The sequence below is a fragment of the Lonchura striata genome, chromosome 6 (genome assembly GCF_046129695.1).
Source record: "Lonchura striata isolate bLonStr1 chromosome 6, bLonStr1.mat, whole genome shotgun sequence".
In the NCBI taxonomy this organism is placed as follows: Eukaryota; Metazoa; Chordata; class Aves; order Passeriformes; family Estrildidae; genus Lonchura; species Lonchura striata.
In genome coordinates, this window is record NC_134608.1 from 59,727,943 (window position 1) to 59,744,964 (window position 17,022).

The 17,022-nt window shown below is 39.2% G+C and overlaps 1 protein-coding gene across 3 annotated transcripts in view; it reads right to left on the reverse strand.

Annotated features, from left to right (window-relative positions):
* Positions 1-1,734: 1,734 nt before the first annotated feature.
* Positions 1,735-17,022, reverse strand: part of KIAA1549L (KIAA1549 like) — a 134,526-nt gene continuing 119,238 nt past the window's right edge. For all 3 annotated transcript variants that reach the window (XM_031505078.2, XM_031505077.2, XM_031505076.2), the window contains 3 exons: positions 16,138-16,283; positions 12,223-12,371; positions 1,735-9,149 (listed from right to left, as the gene is read on the reverse strand). In XM_031505078.2, the coding sequence (XP_031360938.2) occupies positions 8,868-9,149; positions 12,223-12,371; positions 16,138-16,283 (577 nt within the window). In that variant the 3' untranslated portion in view covers positions 1,735-8,867. The remainder of the gene's footprint in view (positions 9,150-12,222; positions 12,372-16,137; positions 16,284-17,022) is intronic.

Below are 17,022 nucleotides of genomic sequence, written 5' to 3' on the forward strand. Positions count from 1 at the left end.
GGAATAACATCAGTTAATGTGTAATCTAAATTAGAGTTGCCAGGGGTCACACATCTCCTGAAAAAATCATCTGGATCATGGCACTGAGCAGAATGGTCGCCCTTGTCCAGTGCCACCCACAGCATCCCTGCATCAGGATGCTTTGGTCAAAACCCTTCCTCTAGAAAAAACAGGCTATTGATACATAATGGCACATAGGCTGCTTTTCATTTGCCCCTAAACATTTCACTTACCTTTACTTTTCTGCTCTGTTTCCACCTGATCTTGTTAAATCCAGTAATTTGTCCTCATGTGAGGGCTTATGGTTTTATCTCAAAGCTGATCTGTTTATCATTTCTTTTGTAAAAATTAAGCCATGTATTAGACAAAATAGAACAGCATTCCTACCACATTTTTTCTTATTCACAAAGAATGTGTCATTCATTTTTTTAATTGTCTCTGTTCTCTTAAATTGCTCAGGGGAGGCTTAACCTGACATTTGGATGCTGGCACAGTTCAGATCTCTTTCATGTAGCTGCCTTGTGACTCAACAAATCTATCCCTATTGCATTCAAGACAGAAATTTGAGGCTACAAATTTGATTCATAGGCAGAGTTGGGTTGCTCCCATTTCCAATCCTAAACGAAGCAAGGCTCTCAAAAAGCAGAGTGTCACACAGCCGGGGGGCTGGGCAGTGAGAGAGCCACGTCTGCACCTGCAGTGACACCCAGGTGCTCCCTCGGGTCCCATTTCCAGAACCTCAAATGGCCCTGGCAGCTTTATGGTGGGCAAAATGAGATACAAAGCTATTCAAAAACCAGAATGCATTTCAACTCTAAATTATTTTATACCAAACAGTTGGGTCCATTAAATTTCAGACTGCTGTGTTTGAGTTTGCCGCATTAAAATTCTCCAAACAGATATTCAGCCTTATTACAATGGATCATTAGAATTTAAATTAATCTTCAAGTCAAGCTGCCTTAATTAGTCCAGGGATAGATTAGAAAGGAAACTCAAAAGCAGTAAGCCATCATGAAATGATTTTTCTGTTTTTAGCAGCGTTTGCTGCATTTTAGATTCACCTGCCCTGGAAATTCAGGGCTAATATCTCAACGGAAGTGAAGCAGCACCTAACTCTGGGAAACTTGTCCTCTTTTGTTTCTTTGGCATGTAGAGTTTTTTTAAGGTCGCTGACATCTAGATAATGAATCAAGGAGTTGCCAATCAGGAAGCATTCCCTAAATGTTGCATTTTTCTTTTCCAAGGAAACATATCATTATTAATAACATGAGTCAGTTGAGTTCTTCTACACACTAAATACATACATTTGTGAAATAGGCTCAGATTTTGGTGTATCTTGAGCAAAGCCAGAACAACCCCTTGAGGCAGTTTAAGTACTCAAAATCACAGCAGGTATATAAAATATATAAATACATATTTACATTCAAAAATTATATCTTAACTAGGCCATCTGTCTAGAACCTTAGTAGTGATGCTTACCCCAGGAAGTTCATTTATCTGTTATTTTTGTAAGATCATTTCCTGCCTCTTTTGTCTTCTGAAACTACTAATTAGTAGTAAAGGACCTTTTTATTCCAAATTTCTTGCATCACAAATTATACAAAAGCAGCCCTGTCAGAAGCTGCATTTTCCTCTTCCTTTTACTTCAGCACAAAACTTAGATGTGAGTAAATGATATTAAAAACCACAAAAACTGGATCTGAAGAGGAGGACACGGCGGGAACAACCAATAAGTAGTAGCACAGATTTTAAGACATATTTTATTTCATGTGCAAAGTTGCCAAGGAAAACACGGGTACAACTTCAGCTAAGCTATAGCCACTAACAAGAAAGGAACTACTCTATGTACTCGTAAGCTGTATTTCTAGAATCACCCTATGGCTCAGAGTAAAAACACAGGAATTTGGTAATGACCCAGAACATTTTAAAACTCTCCTTTTCAGTCATATGTAAAACTCTACATCAGCATGTAATTTTAAATAACAGGTCTTGGAAATTTGCATAGTATAAAATTTTAATTATTTATTTTCTTATTCTCTCGATTTAATCCCTAGACTCAGCTTTAAATTTGCTCTCAATTTTGCAGCTTCAGAAAATTAATTTTCCCACTTACAGTTGAACCACTCGTAAATTTTGAGCAAGTTTTACAGACACAGCCATTACAATTCAATTGAATCAAGCTGTGAACACCAAAGACAACATGGATATTTGTAATCATGCAGAGCTAGTCCTTTCCATAATTCAAAGATGTAAGAAAAGTTCATTTCCTTGGAAAGTGAGATCTGTTGCCTGGGAAGTGAGACAGTTTATTGATATAAATTCTGTAAATCTCTGTAAAAAAGTGTAGAGATTCTTATTGGAAAGGCTTCCTAGAATATACTGAAATATTTTCAAGAGGTGTTTTTTTTCCCTTCTAAATTCACATTTATTGAAATGCTACCATAGGAATAGCTACCTTATAGTCCTGAACAATTCCCAAAGCTCAATGCAGTAATAAATGGTGCTTCTTACTAAAGTATCCACTGCAGCCCAGGGTTTGAGTTTCAGCAGAGCAGTGAGGAGAGGCAGCCCCTTCACTCTGCCCTACAGATGGACACTGAGGCACATTTTGGACCACTCCAAAATCCTCAAGAAGAGCAAACTGAGCTTCCATCTCCCAGTTTCCAGCCACCCATAAACTCACAGCATCCTTCCTCTCTTGGCACAGTTTTAAGACACTTGATGGCTAATTTATTGGGGGGTCACTAGCTCAGCCCCGTTCTCCTTGAAGGGAGCAGGTGTTTTGCCAGTAATTGCAGTGGAAAATGTTACCTAATAGGAGAAAACAAAGCACACCGTGGGCTGAAGCCATGCAGTGCCACGGCTATTTAAAATTCTGTCCTGTGTTGGTTCCTGCTCCTGTCACATCAAGTGTCAGTGAGGTAAAGAGTGCATTTCTTTGTGCACACAATGTGAAACTCAAATTCAGAATGCACAGTGATGGCAGGAAAGACATTAAATGAAGATAAAAAGTCAAAAAGCATAGGAGTATCTGTGCTGGACAAACATGCTTTCTGATGAGACCGAGAACTGCCCAGAACTGACCCTTTTGTTAGGCCTGAGCTGTTTCTGTTGGGTTGGTAGATCCTGCATCAAATAGGCCTCAGCTTTTAGGGTTCTATCATATTTTCCAAAATCCTTGGCATCACTCTTTTTTTTTTTTTTCTATCAAGCCTGATGTTGAATACAGCTTGCAAGAAGAAATCAACAGCAAGATGAGATGGCCTTCCCAGTCTCTTTGTCATGGAAGGAAATACTAAAATTTGTTTGGTGTAAAATAAAGTATTCAGGTTTTTTCCTTATTTCATCATGGAGATAAATACAGGGATAAAGAATAAACTTTAAGTTCACCTACATCTAGATCTCCTTGTCAGATACACAAGGCCTGAACTGGTGCCACAGTTTGTTATGGTGTTTGGACTGGTTTACAGAGCACAGAAATGCTCTGAGCTCCAGTGAGGAGGGAATACTCTGGGAGAGAAATTCACCTGCTCTCTAAATATTGCACTCAGTGGAATCACCTTTCTTTGTGATTTACAGTCCTTTGCACCCATTATTGCCCAGTGGGTAAGTGTCCGTTTCTAAAGTGACAAAATTCTTTACAGTATGCAATATAGTAACGACTTACTCCTTGGGTATGAACTGACTGTGGAAAATTCATGAAGTCAGACTTTTTAAAACAAGAATTATTTTTAACAAATGCAAAAAAAGAAAAAAAAAACCACAAAAAAAACCAAACAAACAAACAAACAAAAAAAATAAAAACAAATTCCTGAGACACCTCTCCATGATACTTGTAATTATTTTCAAGACATCTACTATACATTTGAGCACCTAACTATTTAAAGCCCATTTCTCACCTGTTATGAGCTTCATAAGAGAACAACTCTGAGATTTATCTCTTAATTTCTGCCTCTGTACCCCTTAAGGAACCTGAAATGGATGGGGACAAATTGATGGACAAATAGAACCAGGTTTGAAAAATTATTTTTGACACACTCATATATAGATACACATGAATATGATACAATATTCATAAGAATATGGTCTTAAGGTGATTTTAAAAACATGAAATACTATGTAATTTGGGGGTATTTCAACTACTTTTAAAATCAGGGCCTACCTAAACAACCTTGTTCAATGCAGTTATTCTCAGGAGAGATTCTGCAGTATTGACAGCTTTGCCTTCATGACTTGGCCACCTTGAAAGATTTTTAAAGAGCAAGTCAGTATGTCATTTCTTTACTGACCTATATATAAATCTCACTTCCACAAATTGAGTCTTGCATTATTTATTCCCGAGAGAAAGGCAAAAGTTCAAAAAAGCATTCTCAAAGAGCACTCTTCTCCTTAAAATATGAAAAAAAAAAAAACCATTTAAAATTATTTTGATAAACAAAAAAGAAATCTGTTGCTCATTCCTGGAGTTAAGAATTAACCCATGAAGAGAAAGCTGCATTTTCTAGTAGGTATGAGTGACATGCAAGATCCCTGTCCCTCTGTCATTTCGTGTCAGTGAGGGCTGGGAAGCCACTGGGATTTGTTAATGTGTAAGAAATGCAAGAGCAGGACAAAAACTGGTTGGACACAGGGTTTGGAGCTGCTGGGATGTGCACAGGACAAGAGGGGCAGCAAAATGCAGTGGCTTCTGTGAGCTCAGTACACCTTGTGCTTTCAAGCTCCCTCAGATTTCTAGAAGCTGGCAGTCAGATTCTATATTGGCAATGCAGGGCTAAAAAACATTAATTAAAATGTGATTAATTCTTTAACAGTCGGACGTCTTGAAATATAATGGAAACTGTGGTCAGCTTGGGATATATCAGCCTTAAAAAAAGTAATTCTGCCACTCTACACAATGTTGCATTTTCCACCTGCCTCTCATTTTTATCTTACACTTCTTACATGTCTCATCTTTCAAGGAGAGTCTGAAAAAGAAATTATCAGTGTTGAAGATAATATCCTCATTTCTATATATAGGGTTTGCATACACCTCTATCAAGTTCTACCCATAGTATTATGACATACAAATATTACTCATATTTCCAGACTGAGTGCTGGAGTGTCTCTCCAATAATATATGTCAAGAAATGACTGCCAACAAGTTCCCTTTTATCCTTTTAAAGTTACTGTTCTACTGATACTAAAAAATGTCACACATGGTTTTCCAAGTGAAAGTGGTCAGAACAAACATACCAAGAAGGAATTTTTTGTTGTTTCATTTGCAAATGTTCCTACTGATGATTTACAAATCTGAAGACAGGTAGTGGTCAGAACATCAACATTTTGTGTACACAGTAAACAGTACTTTCACCTAAACATTTAACATATCTTTAAAGAAAAATGGGGCATTGAGTAGAAAAAGCAAAATTACTACTTTTTTCTCTGTAAAAAATGGCATGGCTATATCTTGACCAGGTTATATAACTTTAAACACAAATACTTTCTTCTTTGAAATCAGTATTGAAAAACCATATTGTATTTGTAGCCATACAAAATGTTTATTATATTACAAATTATTTGTACACTATATTTTCACTTTATCATTGCTTTGTGCTCAGACAGTATAAATATCACAGCATGATTTTTCTTTCCCAGGAATGTCCTAACTGTCTTGATATAATCTTACTTTATACTTAAAAAAAAATTACAGGAACATATTACAAACAGGATAAAAAGGCATAATGAATGAAGAATGCAAGATGGTTTTCTGAATAAAGTGCACCACAATGGTTTCAGAGTGATGGTTCAGGAAATATTAAATAGACTGCACATCATCCATAATAATACCAAACAAAATTAATTTTTAATCTTTAACAGGTCTTTGTCAGAAGTATGAAGAGTACTTTGTTTAACTCTACTGAAATGTTTTTTCTTTCTAGAAGGCTATTTAAATGCCTTTGTTTGGGGGTTTGCCATTTTCTACCCTGGACATCTCTATATTTTCCAAAATTTTTAGTTTCTAGTATGGCAAGACACAAGATTCATTGTGTAAGATATCTGAGACTTTACCCTCACACATTTTTAATAGAACTATTAAATTGCCACCATTTAAGAATGGGAACAGACTTACAAAGAGCTAAGTATCCAAAAGATGTTGTTTTAATTTGGAATGCCCTGCTTCCTGTGACTTTTTTGGGAATATATTGTTACATTACCCTTCCCACCTCTATGGCTTCAGTGTGCCCATCCATGGGATCGTGGCTGCTTGCATAATTCCAGCCTCAGAATAACCATGCAAAACTGGAGTCTAAGCTAGAGAAATTTATTACACAGCACATTTCACCCCCATTGCTTAGAAGGGCCCATTTACTGGCAAAATTTCACTGGGCTACATAGAAGAATCATTCAAAAACTGCGATAGTAAAGCTGATGCAGAATGTGGCTGACATGACCTGGTGTAGGTTTTACTTCCCAGGTTAGCTCAAGCCAGCTGAGAACCAGCTCAGGCTAAATGAAAGTCAGCTGCTCTTCCATTATATCTGTACTTATGTAACAGGGATCCAAATGACAGAAAAATAAACAGAATTCTCTTCAAGGGGTCTACTGAAATTTGCTTTTATAGACAAAGCCCAATAGAGTCTTGCTCTCAGTGAGTGCAATTCCCACTGAAGCCAACCAGAACCTTTCTGTGGCACACTGAGTTTGACCCACTATTTTTCAGCTGTTATTCTAAAGTGTGATGCTCTTAGCCAGCTATTAATTTGACCCAATTTGGCTATGTTGTATTACAGTGATAATATCAGTATTACCTGGCTGACAGGTAACTGAGACAGCAGTCAGCCTTTGCTAGACTTGTATTTATAAGAAAAATTGAGTTTCTTTGGTTGTTTAGTATCCAAGTCACCCAATTGTATATTTGTGTACTCCAGACATAGCACGTTTATATTGATCAGTAAAATTATCAGGGGTTTATTCTTTCTTTCTTTTTTTTCCACTTAGTTTATGGAAATTTTCTGACTATAGCAGACTAGTCACTTATATAAATATACAGCACATATATACATAGAAATTACAAAAATACATTTTATTTATATCTGATTTGAAATAATAAAAATGAAATTTCACATTTATTGAAAGATTAACTAGCATTCCAAACACTTCTGCAATATTCAAGGTATTGGAGCAGAGGATGTCTGTATATTCTGGGATAATTACGCATCACAGTCTCAGTGTTTATAATATGATTATTAGGGGGGAAAATAGCTCTGCCTTAAAAGTTTGTGCTTCATCAATTTCTTCTTCTATCCCCTATTCTAGTCTCTCTCCTTCTCTCAGTTTACCGATGGCCAAAAAGCTAAACCAAGTTCCCTTTCTCACACCAGCTAAGACCAAAGAAACTCAGGGAAATGAAATGATCAGACAAAATAGGAATTGAGGATAACTAAATAACCCACCGAAATGGAGGACATTGCCTTAACTCCAGTTGACATCAAACACGCCCAACACAACAAATTCTGCAACTTCAATTCCTGAAGCTAATTGCTGAAGGAACTGAAAACAACTGTTCATGACCTTCAACTAGTTTGTACAACTGCAAAATATTAACTACTGTCTCGTCCCAAGAGGTTTGATTTTCTTTTGGGATTGGACTCCTACCACAACGCAGTGTAACAATCAGTGACCTTTATCTTGCACAATATAAAGTCAGCATAATTTCCAGCAATGCTCTCTTTTTCACAGAACATTCATATTTTTTGTTAATCCATGTAGCTGTTAACTTATTTACATGTTAATATAGTAATTAGGTCCTCTACATTCAGAACTTCCTGGGTGCGCATTCACCGTGCCAGGGCAATCAAAATCAACTGCAGCTTCAGGTAGCACTTTCTGGCATCACTTTAGTAGATAGCATTGTTAAAGAAAGAGGATAAAAAAGCACTGTGTTGAACAATGGTTTCCTTGTCCAAGCAGGTGTATTCATTTTTCCAGGTTGGAAGGATTTAAAGGTCTCAGGTTTACCAGCTTCACATGCATTCAGAGTGAAAAGCCCGATTATAGAGAAAACAAGAATAACCTTTTTTCATTTCTCTGGGAAGCGTTTAGCACCAATATCCTTTTCTGGCTCTTCATGCATTGTATTCTCTCACGCTGAAAATAAAATCTCCTCCATAACTCATCAGTGGCACTGAGGGACAAGGTAGCCACCAATTATGGAAATGTCATTCACCTTCTTCACAGTCCTCTCTTCTTTCACTTCTTTGCACTGTTAATAGGATGAAGAGACTCGGAGCTATTTACAGGCCTTTTATTTGTATTACTTAATCATGTTGAATCTTTTGGCTTGAATACAGTCTCTGGGATGAAAAGGCTGAAATGACTCTGCATTGCTGAAATCAGCACCCCTTGTACAATGTCCTACAGCAAACAATTACCACGGCCACTGCCATGCCAGCCGTGGCCTCCAGCAAACCCTGTTCTGTGGGCTTTTTCTTCTTGAATCAAAGTTTTGGCATGCAGAAGTTATTTTCAGCAGCTCTGCCTCTGGGCCTGCAAATGAAACTTCTTGTGGCACGGACATGTTCAGCAGCATCTTTAGTGACGATGGGTCATAATACGAGAACGAAGTGACAAACAATTGCATATGGTTGATCTCATCAGTATGAAACAGTTTCTGGCAGCTTTTCCTTAGCTGGAAAGCGGAATTTCGTGTCTTCAGAGTCCCGTTGCTCTGCTTTGCATAACTTCATTTCATAGTGTTGACTTTTCAGACAGATTAAAATGCCGTCGCTTTGGCACAACTCACAGGAAGTTTGTAGCCGAAAATTAAAGGAGTTGCTTTCTTGGCTACCCCAGGTCGCAAGACACAAACACCGTGCACAGAAGATATATTAGACCTGGAACTCGAACATATCTGTTTGCTTCTTGGCCAGCTTGGCCACTTCTTCTCTTATTGCCTTGACGAGGGCGGCCGTGGAGATGTTGGTGAGCGGCGCGTCGGAGGGGTCGTTGTCGGCCAGGCTCTGCTGGGAGGCGGCGGCGGAGGCCAGCGGAGCCTGCTCCAGGCTGGGGTGCAGGCTGCCCTGCTGGCTGTACTGCCTGGGCAGCCGGGAGGGCGAGTTGTGCTGGTAGCGGGGCCTCGGGTAAGCCTCGATGTAGCCAGGAAGGGGGACCTGCGGGGAATGGGAATTGCACGGGATTACGCGACGGTCGATCCGCGGTGCCGCCCGCCAGGGACCGCAGACCTCCCCGGGGCACTGTCAGGTGTGACAGAGAGCACCAAAGGAAGGGAATGCAAACCTCAGAATTCCCAGCTTCTGCCTACAAACACCTGTCCTGGCACGTGCCATTTATGCACGTCCCAGCTGTGGTAGCAAAAAACATCTGCTTGTCCTCATTTATCATCACCTCCAAAAGTCCGAAGGGAAAAGGTTTTTCTGGAAGTGTGCTCTCTGCTTAGCAAACACTTCAGTTTTAAACAATCAGCATGATTTTAGTACCCCAAAAAGCCTAAAAGAGAAAAGCAGTTTTCTGATTTCTATCTAATCCAATCCAGCCAAGTGTCTGGCCTCACTGGTCCTCACAGAAACTCACTAGATCCAGACAACAGGAATAAGCTCAGGTGCGCCAGCTTGGAAACTCAAAGGGATGTTTGACTGCTCGGAAGTGTCAAGATTTCTGGCCATGTCTAACAGAATTACATGAGGGATTCATAATTTTTGTAACTCCACAGATTTCAGTCCCATGTTAGCTAAAACTAAAACAATAATGTAGGCCCTTTAGTCAGAGTGAAAGATTAAATTTCTTTCACAAATCCATGAACCACAATACCAGTCTTTTTGGAACTCAGAAGATTTTAATGCATCAAATAAAAAATAGTATTTATGATTTCCCAAAGTCTATAAAAACAGGAATCTGCAGGCCTTAATTTAGAAGAAGGCTTCATGCCTGAAGCCTGACCATTAGGATTTATACGTCCTCTATACAGCCTTGGGTATCCATCAAATGCTGAAGAGAATGCCAAACATTCACTCTGGTGTGACAAGACAAATGTAGGAAGAAGGTATGATATGAAAGTGATCATTAGATGTAAGCACCTCTGTTTAGCTTACAGCAGGCTCTTCCAAAGGTGAATTTACTGGAACAACATGTGATCACGCCACTAGAGGCCACCAAGTTACTATTTTCACTAAGCAGCATCCAGCAGTTGGGGAAAAAAGTGTTTTGTGGATACAGCTGCCTCGTCCCACAAAAATTAGTGTTTCAATACTTACCATTTGTGTCAGAGAATAATATATCACAGTAATTTTGTTTATAAAAGAGGTCATATCTCCTGTTTCCTCTACTCCCTTGCTTACAGTCTAGCCTAGCAGAAATATGTGAAAAATAAAGAATCTTATAGATATTAAGTCTCTGTTCTCAATAACTGTAAGAAAATCTTGGAAATGTGATCAAGCAATAATCCAGAGGCTCAGAAACCAGGACACATGCAGAAATTCAAGCCCTGAGTATTACATCAGATCTTTATATTATTTACTTTTATTCAGGCTTTCTGACTGTGCTATATTCCTAATGCTATTACTAGCTCCCTAGTAATGATTTTCAAATAATGACAATTTCTTGACAGATTTGCAAATTCGTTGTAGAAACTGCAGTAGTTTCTATATTTTCACATCTTCTGCAAAGCCACTGGAGGATTGAAAATCTAAGTAGCAAGGAATTGTTAAAGCTCTGCCATGGGTAAGTGAAAAGGGACATTTGTTTCCTTTGAATTCTAAATTGCCATGGTTATTTTTCAGACAGATTCTTATATCCCTGTCCATTCCTCTTTCCCTGAAGACAAGGAAAACCACAACAGGGTTATACTTTTCTCCTTCCAGAGGAAGGAGCTGGAGGCTGGACACTTGGTTTGCAGTTTTTGACCCATTTGTTCCAGTCTCCACTTTTGACGAGTGATACCTGACTCTTTTTCCACAGGACTGCAATCAAGAGTAGGGATACAAAAGGGAGAATGAATGGGAGACAAGTAAAATTTCCTTATTTGTTTCATGGCTTTTTTTCCTTCTTAGAGAAAAAGTTTAAAATAATTTCTAAGATAAAATGGGCTTCCTGGATTTAAGATGTCAGAAGGGCCAAATAAATAAATAAAAACAAACACCAAAACAACAAGGGAAAATAAAGCTTTTCATGCTTTAAAAGGCAGCTCTGAGAAGGAAATTCATACCAGGGCATCACAAGCCTCCCAGGTCAGGAGCACATCAGCAGGTGTGCTCAGCTTACAAATGAACAGCTTTTTTTTCCTGATAGTTCAGCCTTCAAATCAGACTTGCAGCTCAAAGTCATATTGAATTCTTTTCCTCACAGGCCTCGGGAGCAGTAATAAAGAGTGAACAACAAAAAAAGCTGCCCCCAGGAACATTTATATGACTCTGTTGTCTCCTGCTCAGCTGCTCAAAGCCAACTTAGATTTCAACTGCAATTCATTAAAATGTTCTGTTGATGATTTGCACAAGGAAATTGAATCTGTCTCCCAGGTTTTTTAGCCAGAGTGGTTCTGCATAAATACCAGATGTGAGCTCAAGCAGAAGAATTTATCTTTTTTTCCCTTGTATAAAAAAAAAACCCTACATTTGAGAAATTGTTTCAAACATGATAAACTACTGCAATTCATTTTAGGATGTTTCAACTTCAATTCTTTGAAATGTAGGTTTACTTTGGGCTAAAAATTACATCTGTTCCAGTCTGGGATTGTGCAATTAATTATTTAATTTATGATCTGTCACTGCAGCCTTCGGGAGGATTTGAAACAGTGCACAGCAGGGCTGCAACAGCGCTGGGAGGTAAGATTTGGGAGCCAGGTTGTCTTGAGAGAAGCCTGAAGATGCTTCCCCAACTTTCAAACAGCTCCAAGGCTGCCTTGAGAGGCAGCATCACCTTCTCCTGACATGTGTCTATCTAAAAATTTAACCTTTCTCAGGAAAGAAAAATTATATCTAACACACCAAATTTAAGCATGTGCCAGGCTAGTGAATGATTCCACCCTCTAAAGCTCACAGTTTATGGTTTGAACACCTGAAGTATCTATGTCTAAGCCATCTCTTACAGCTTTTCACTGCTAGAGGTTATTCCCACTCAAGGAAAAAACTATCCTTTTTGGCTTCTTTGCAGACCAGTGAAGAATTGCTGAAAACCCCTCCTGTGCAAACCACAGAAAACACGGGTGGTTAGAAAAGCAAGGATGCTTACAGAGTCTGCCCACTGCCCTGGCAACTCATTCTCTCCAGCATAGGGCATCCAGGCTTGGTTCCTGTAGGCAGTGGGAGGAGTTGGGATGAAATAGCCCGTGAAGCCAGGGCGGTTTGCTGGAATGGCGAACACTGCTGGTACCGTGTTTCCTGTCAAATAAAAAAAGAGTAGGCACTGTAAATAGTTGAGATTTTCAGTTGTAAATCAGAAGACAGTGCTTACGAAATATGGGCTTCATGTTTGTTTGTTGAGGTTTTTTGTTTGGAGTTTTGGGTGGGGTATTTTTGTCCCACCTCTGACTAAAGCAACTTCATAATGCTGGGAAATACTGGAGAAGGCAAGACTTGAAGTTGTCCTCATAACCACATACAGCCTTCAGGTAAAGAGTCCCTAGGATTTGATCCTTGTAACAAATGATCTTCGTCCAAACTTTGATTCATTAGAGAAAAGGCTTTTTTCCCCTTAAGTTTGCTTTCTTGTATTCAATTTTCAGCTGTTGTTACCATGGGTTTCAGTGTAATGCACCTCTATTTGCACTGTTTACCTAGTATTTTTTAATATCTACATTATCTATATTATATTATTATATTATCTCAATATTATTTGTAGGTAAAAAAACCTACAAAAATTAGTGACTGATATGTTTAACAGGATGTACTCTCAAAAATTCCATCATAAAACTTCAATGCTTCTGTAAAACATAGCAAGGTTCTACCCAAGAACGTTCTATGACTGCCATAAACTACGCAGCTAAAACTCACATAAATATTTGTTGATTCCAAATTTGCTTATCTCCTCTTGAAGAAGATGCATGCATAGGAATATCCAGGAAGCCTCCTGGATTAAAATCCCACTATCACATTACAGTTTGTGTGGAAGGAGCCAAAGTTTCAGCCAAATCTCTGGGTATGGTCACATCTGCTTCTAGGGAAGGTTTATTCCTGTGTCCCACAGAGATGCAGAGAACAATTTGGTACAGAGATTATCCACAGGCTGTAACTGGGCTGTCTGGAAGACCTGCATCCTAATGTGCATATTTCCCTTGAAATATTCCCTTTGCTATCATAACTCCATGTATTTGCCTAGTTAAAAATAGACTACAAACCACTTTCTTGCCCAGTTAAGTCTTGCTTCCTCTTGTGTCTATTTACATGCAAAGACAGACTCCAGCAGTGAATCACCAACATCACACTGAGGGTATGAAATCCTCATCCCTAAATCCTCAATGGGACAGCTGCATATCATCTTCATCAGTTACTAGGTTTTCAGTTTATTCAGTTGTACTACATGGACATGTATTTTACTTTTCAGATTCACAGAATATAGCAAAAATAACATCATTTACATGAAAGCAGTAAACCCTTTAAAAACACAGCAAAGTATAACTCCAACATTTTCACTGAGGAATGGAAGCACAGTAACATTATACTGCTGGGCAGATTCTCTGTACTAGAATTAATGCAGAGAAAATAAAATTTCTCCCCCTTCCAACTGCACATCATTTGAATATTGCTACTAATTGCTCTCAGTAGCTATGATACCACTATGCTGACAAAATCACAAAGACATGGGAAGGCCCATGAAATTCATATGGAGTATAATTGAATTAGCATCAATTACTGGCTGCCTCAAATATCCATCCCCTAGAATCTCATTTACAGCCCTGGCACATTTTTTGCTCCTGAACAATGCAGGAGGGTTATGTTGCCTACTCTGACAGATGCTGGGACATTGCATGGGCAGGTGCACAGAGATAGAAAGACCCCACCAGTGACATCCAACCCCAAAGCAGTCTCCATAAACCCAGATATTTACAGTTTCTCAATGACTTCCCACAGAGTTCCAGGCCAGAATTGCTATGGATACAGTAAGGGCATGAGAAGAGGAGTAAAATATGGTTTGTAGCACATTTTTCTCCAGAGCAGAAACACACGACCTCTATCCCAATTCCTCCAGCCCCATGGTTTGGAAGAGGGTGGGCTAAGAGAAGAGGTGTGGTCAACCATTTGCCCTTCCAGGTCATAAAGAGCACAAGGGTTGCTTTTTTAAATGAGTTAGCAAGGCTGAAAATGAGCATTCTTTACACATGTACAGAGAAGTGCTGCTCCTGTACATGACACATGGCTTCTACACCAGAACATTCTTTTAATTTAACCACAGCAAAAGGAGTTACAGCTCAAAATGAATATTCAATTGGTTGATGTCATACCTCATCCTAAATTATTATTACAAAGTCCTTATCTTAGAGCTGATGCTGGGCTGCTTGAGAGTGACATTAGGCATTAACATCCCAAATCAGCACCTGCAGCAATGATTCTTCATGTATTGAGGCTATAAAAACTTATTTTCATGTCAGAATGTTCAAACCCTTGTATTACAATTGCACATTTCTCACAATTGTCCTTGTCTTTGCTGGCTTGTATTACAGCCTTTTGTAGCACCTGACATATATGAAAGTTTCCTTCAGTTACTCCCAGAATTATTCTGGCAAACTCCACAACGTACAGGAAGGTCATTTTGTCTCTTCTGAACTGCATCCACCCTTCAGCAACACACAGCAATAAGATCTCCCCATCACTGGATCCAATCAAAAGGTGTATCCCTGAGATCCCACCACTGCACACATAAAGAAGGGGTTTAGGTAGTGTGGCATATTTCACAGCTTGAAATGTTTTGAAATGGGAGGGTGAGCATCTGCTCCTTTCAGGTACTGCGCCATTTGCAGAAGGCATGACAGTAAGTGAGAGCAGAATGGATCCTTCAAGCTACTGTATTAAATTAATTGACAGCTCATTTGCTTATGATTTTCAGTCAGTGATGTCAAAGACAGTGCAGATAACTCTCTATTACTTCTGAGGAAGCTAAGAAATAATTTTTTTCTGGCAAATTAACAGAGCAATATCTAACAAACTACTAATTTCAAAGCTTTGAACTAATAGAAAATTCTTTTGAGTATTGTAAGCTCTTTTCCATAACTCTTCAAGAAAATACATTTTGCTAATAAGAAAACATATGAAATATTTTTTTCCAGCTAAATTTTATCCAGACACCACAAAAAACAGTCTATCAGCTTCATCTCATGATTAAATCAATAATTTATAAATATAACTCTTATCAAAGGACCAGGAACTTACTAGGCCTTTATAACTAGGACTTATAGACCCAAAACAAGTTCTCCAGAAACTATATTCTCCAGAACAGGAGGGGTGGAGAGCTAACAGATTACCTTTAACTGTGCAATAGCACCACTGCCTTGTGTTTTGAAGGGAAGGGGCCATGTACCTTCAATTTGCCTTCCTCAGTAGCCCACTGTTGTGACAAGAGTAGGAGTTAAACTTCTCAAGTGGAAACAGGGATCAAGCACTTGGATCAATATTCTTGGCTGAAAAAATATTGGACTATTTCTCCCCTCATTTCTCCCCCATTGCCTGTCTCTCCCACTTTGCTTGGTTAGTACAAAGTGCAACACAAACAAGTCACACAGCAGTCCCAATACTGCAACTGATTTTGCCACCAACACCCTCTATACCCTCCCTAAAAGTTCTACTGCCTTTTGCTGTACAGAGGAACAGTTTTATTGGGTTTTAACAATTCAGAGTCCTGATTAGTGTGCCAGAAGAATGCCATATTTGGACAGAGAACATCTGGGACATTACTGCTGGATCCTACCTTCAGAAAAGGCCATTTCCTGGTGCTGCTGCAGGATGAGTATTTTGGGATGCAGCTGATGCTGCACTTACAAAGGGACAGGCCATCCTCTGGAGGGCTCCTTCAGCTGCACCAGGAAAAGCCCCACCTAATACAGTCTTTCCCCAAATAATCATGCTTTTTTGCTATATCCCATACTTTCATTTGTATCCAAAATCACTTATAAGGCTCTCAAAGCTCCAAGTTAAATCTGCACTATTTTGTCACCTGAGTGAAAAGCTGACTGATCGAGTGGGCCAACAGACATGGGAGCTCTGGAACCCGCTGCAAAAGGTGTCTGGTCATGATGCTGGGCCTGGTCTGCTCCACTGGACTCAGGTATTCTCACTTTGCTGCCAATATCTGATGTAGACCTGTGTGTTAAGAAAGAAAAAAAATACAAATTTTTGTCATTCTGACCTACAGATGGGATTTGTAGCCACATACACACCTATCAGCTACAGCAGGACCAGCCAGCGAGGAGCAACCTGTCCAACTTCGCTCTGGCAGGACAGAAGTTTGGAGAAAACTGCACGACAGGAATTTGGAGAAGTCTGGAGAAGTTTGAAAACAACCCTTTTAGCCTGGTTGCTGTTTCTACCAAAATATGTTATTACCATCCTGTAGGGCCTTTGCTTGCTGCTTTGAACAAATGCCTGTGAAATACAACACTAAAACCAGAGCTTCACCATCATTCACCAGAGCTTCACCATCATTCACCAGAGCTTCACCATCATTCACCAGAGCTTCACCATCATTCACCAACACACTCTGCAGTGTACATGGTATCATACAACAGGAGACCACTGTGGTAAATAACATTACTGCACTGGGGAAGTGCCAAGGACTTTGGAAACGTTGCAAATCCAGGAAAGCAGGAGAATGATAGTGTGAATTATCTGTCTCAGCACACCATTGTGAGAGCTGAGGCAAAGAATGCTTTAAAAGAAACTAGAGCCTGTGGTTCCTGATTTTATTGACACAGACTGGCTAACAGAAAATTAATTTTAATTTCGTTTTGTGTTAAAATTAAATAAAACCAATATGTTTCTAATTTCATGAATGCATATTTTATGTGCCTTATAAGTGCCCCTTCATGTTTTGCCCTGGTTC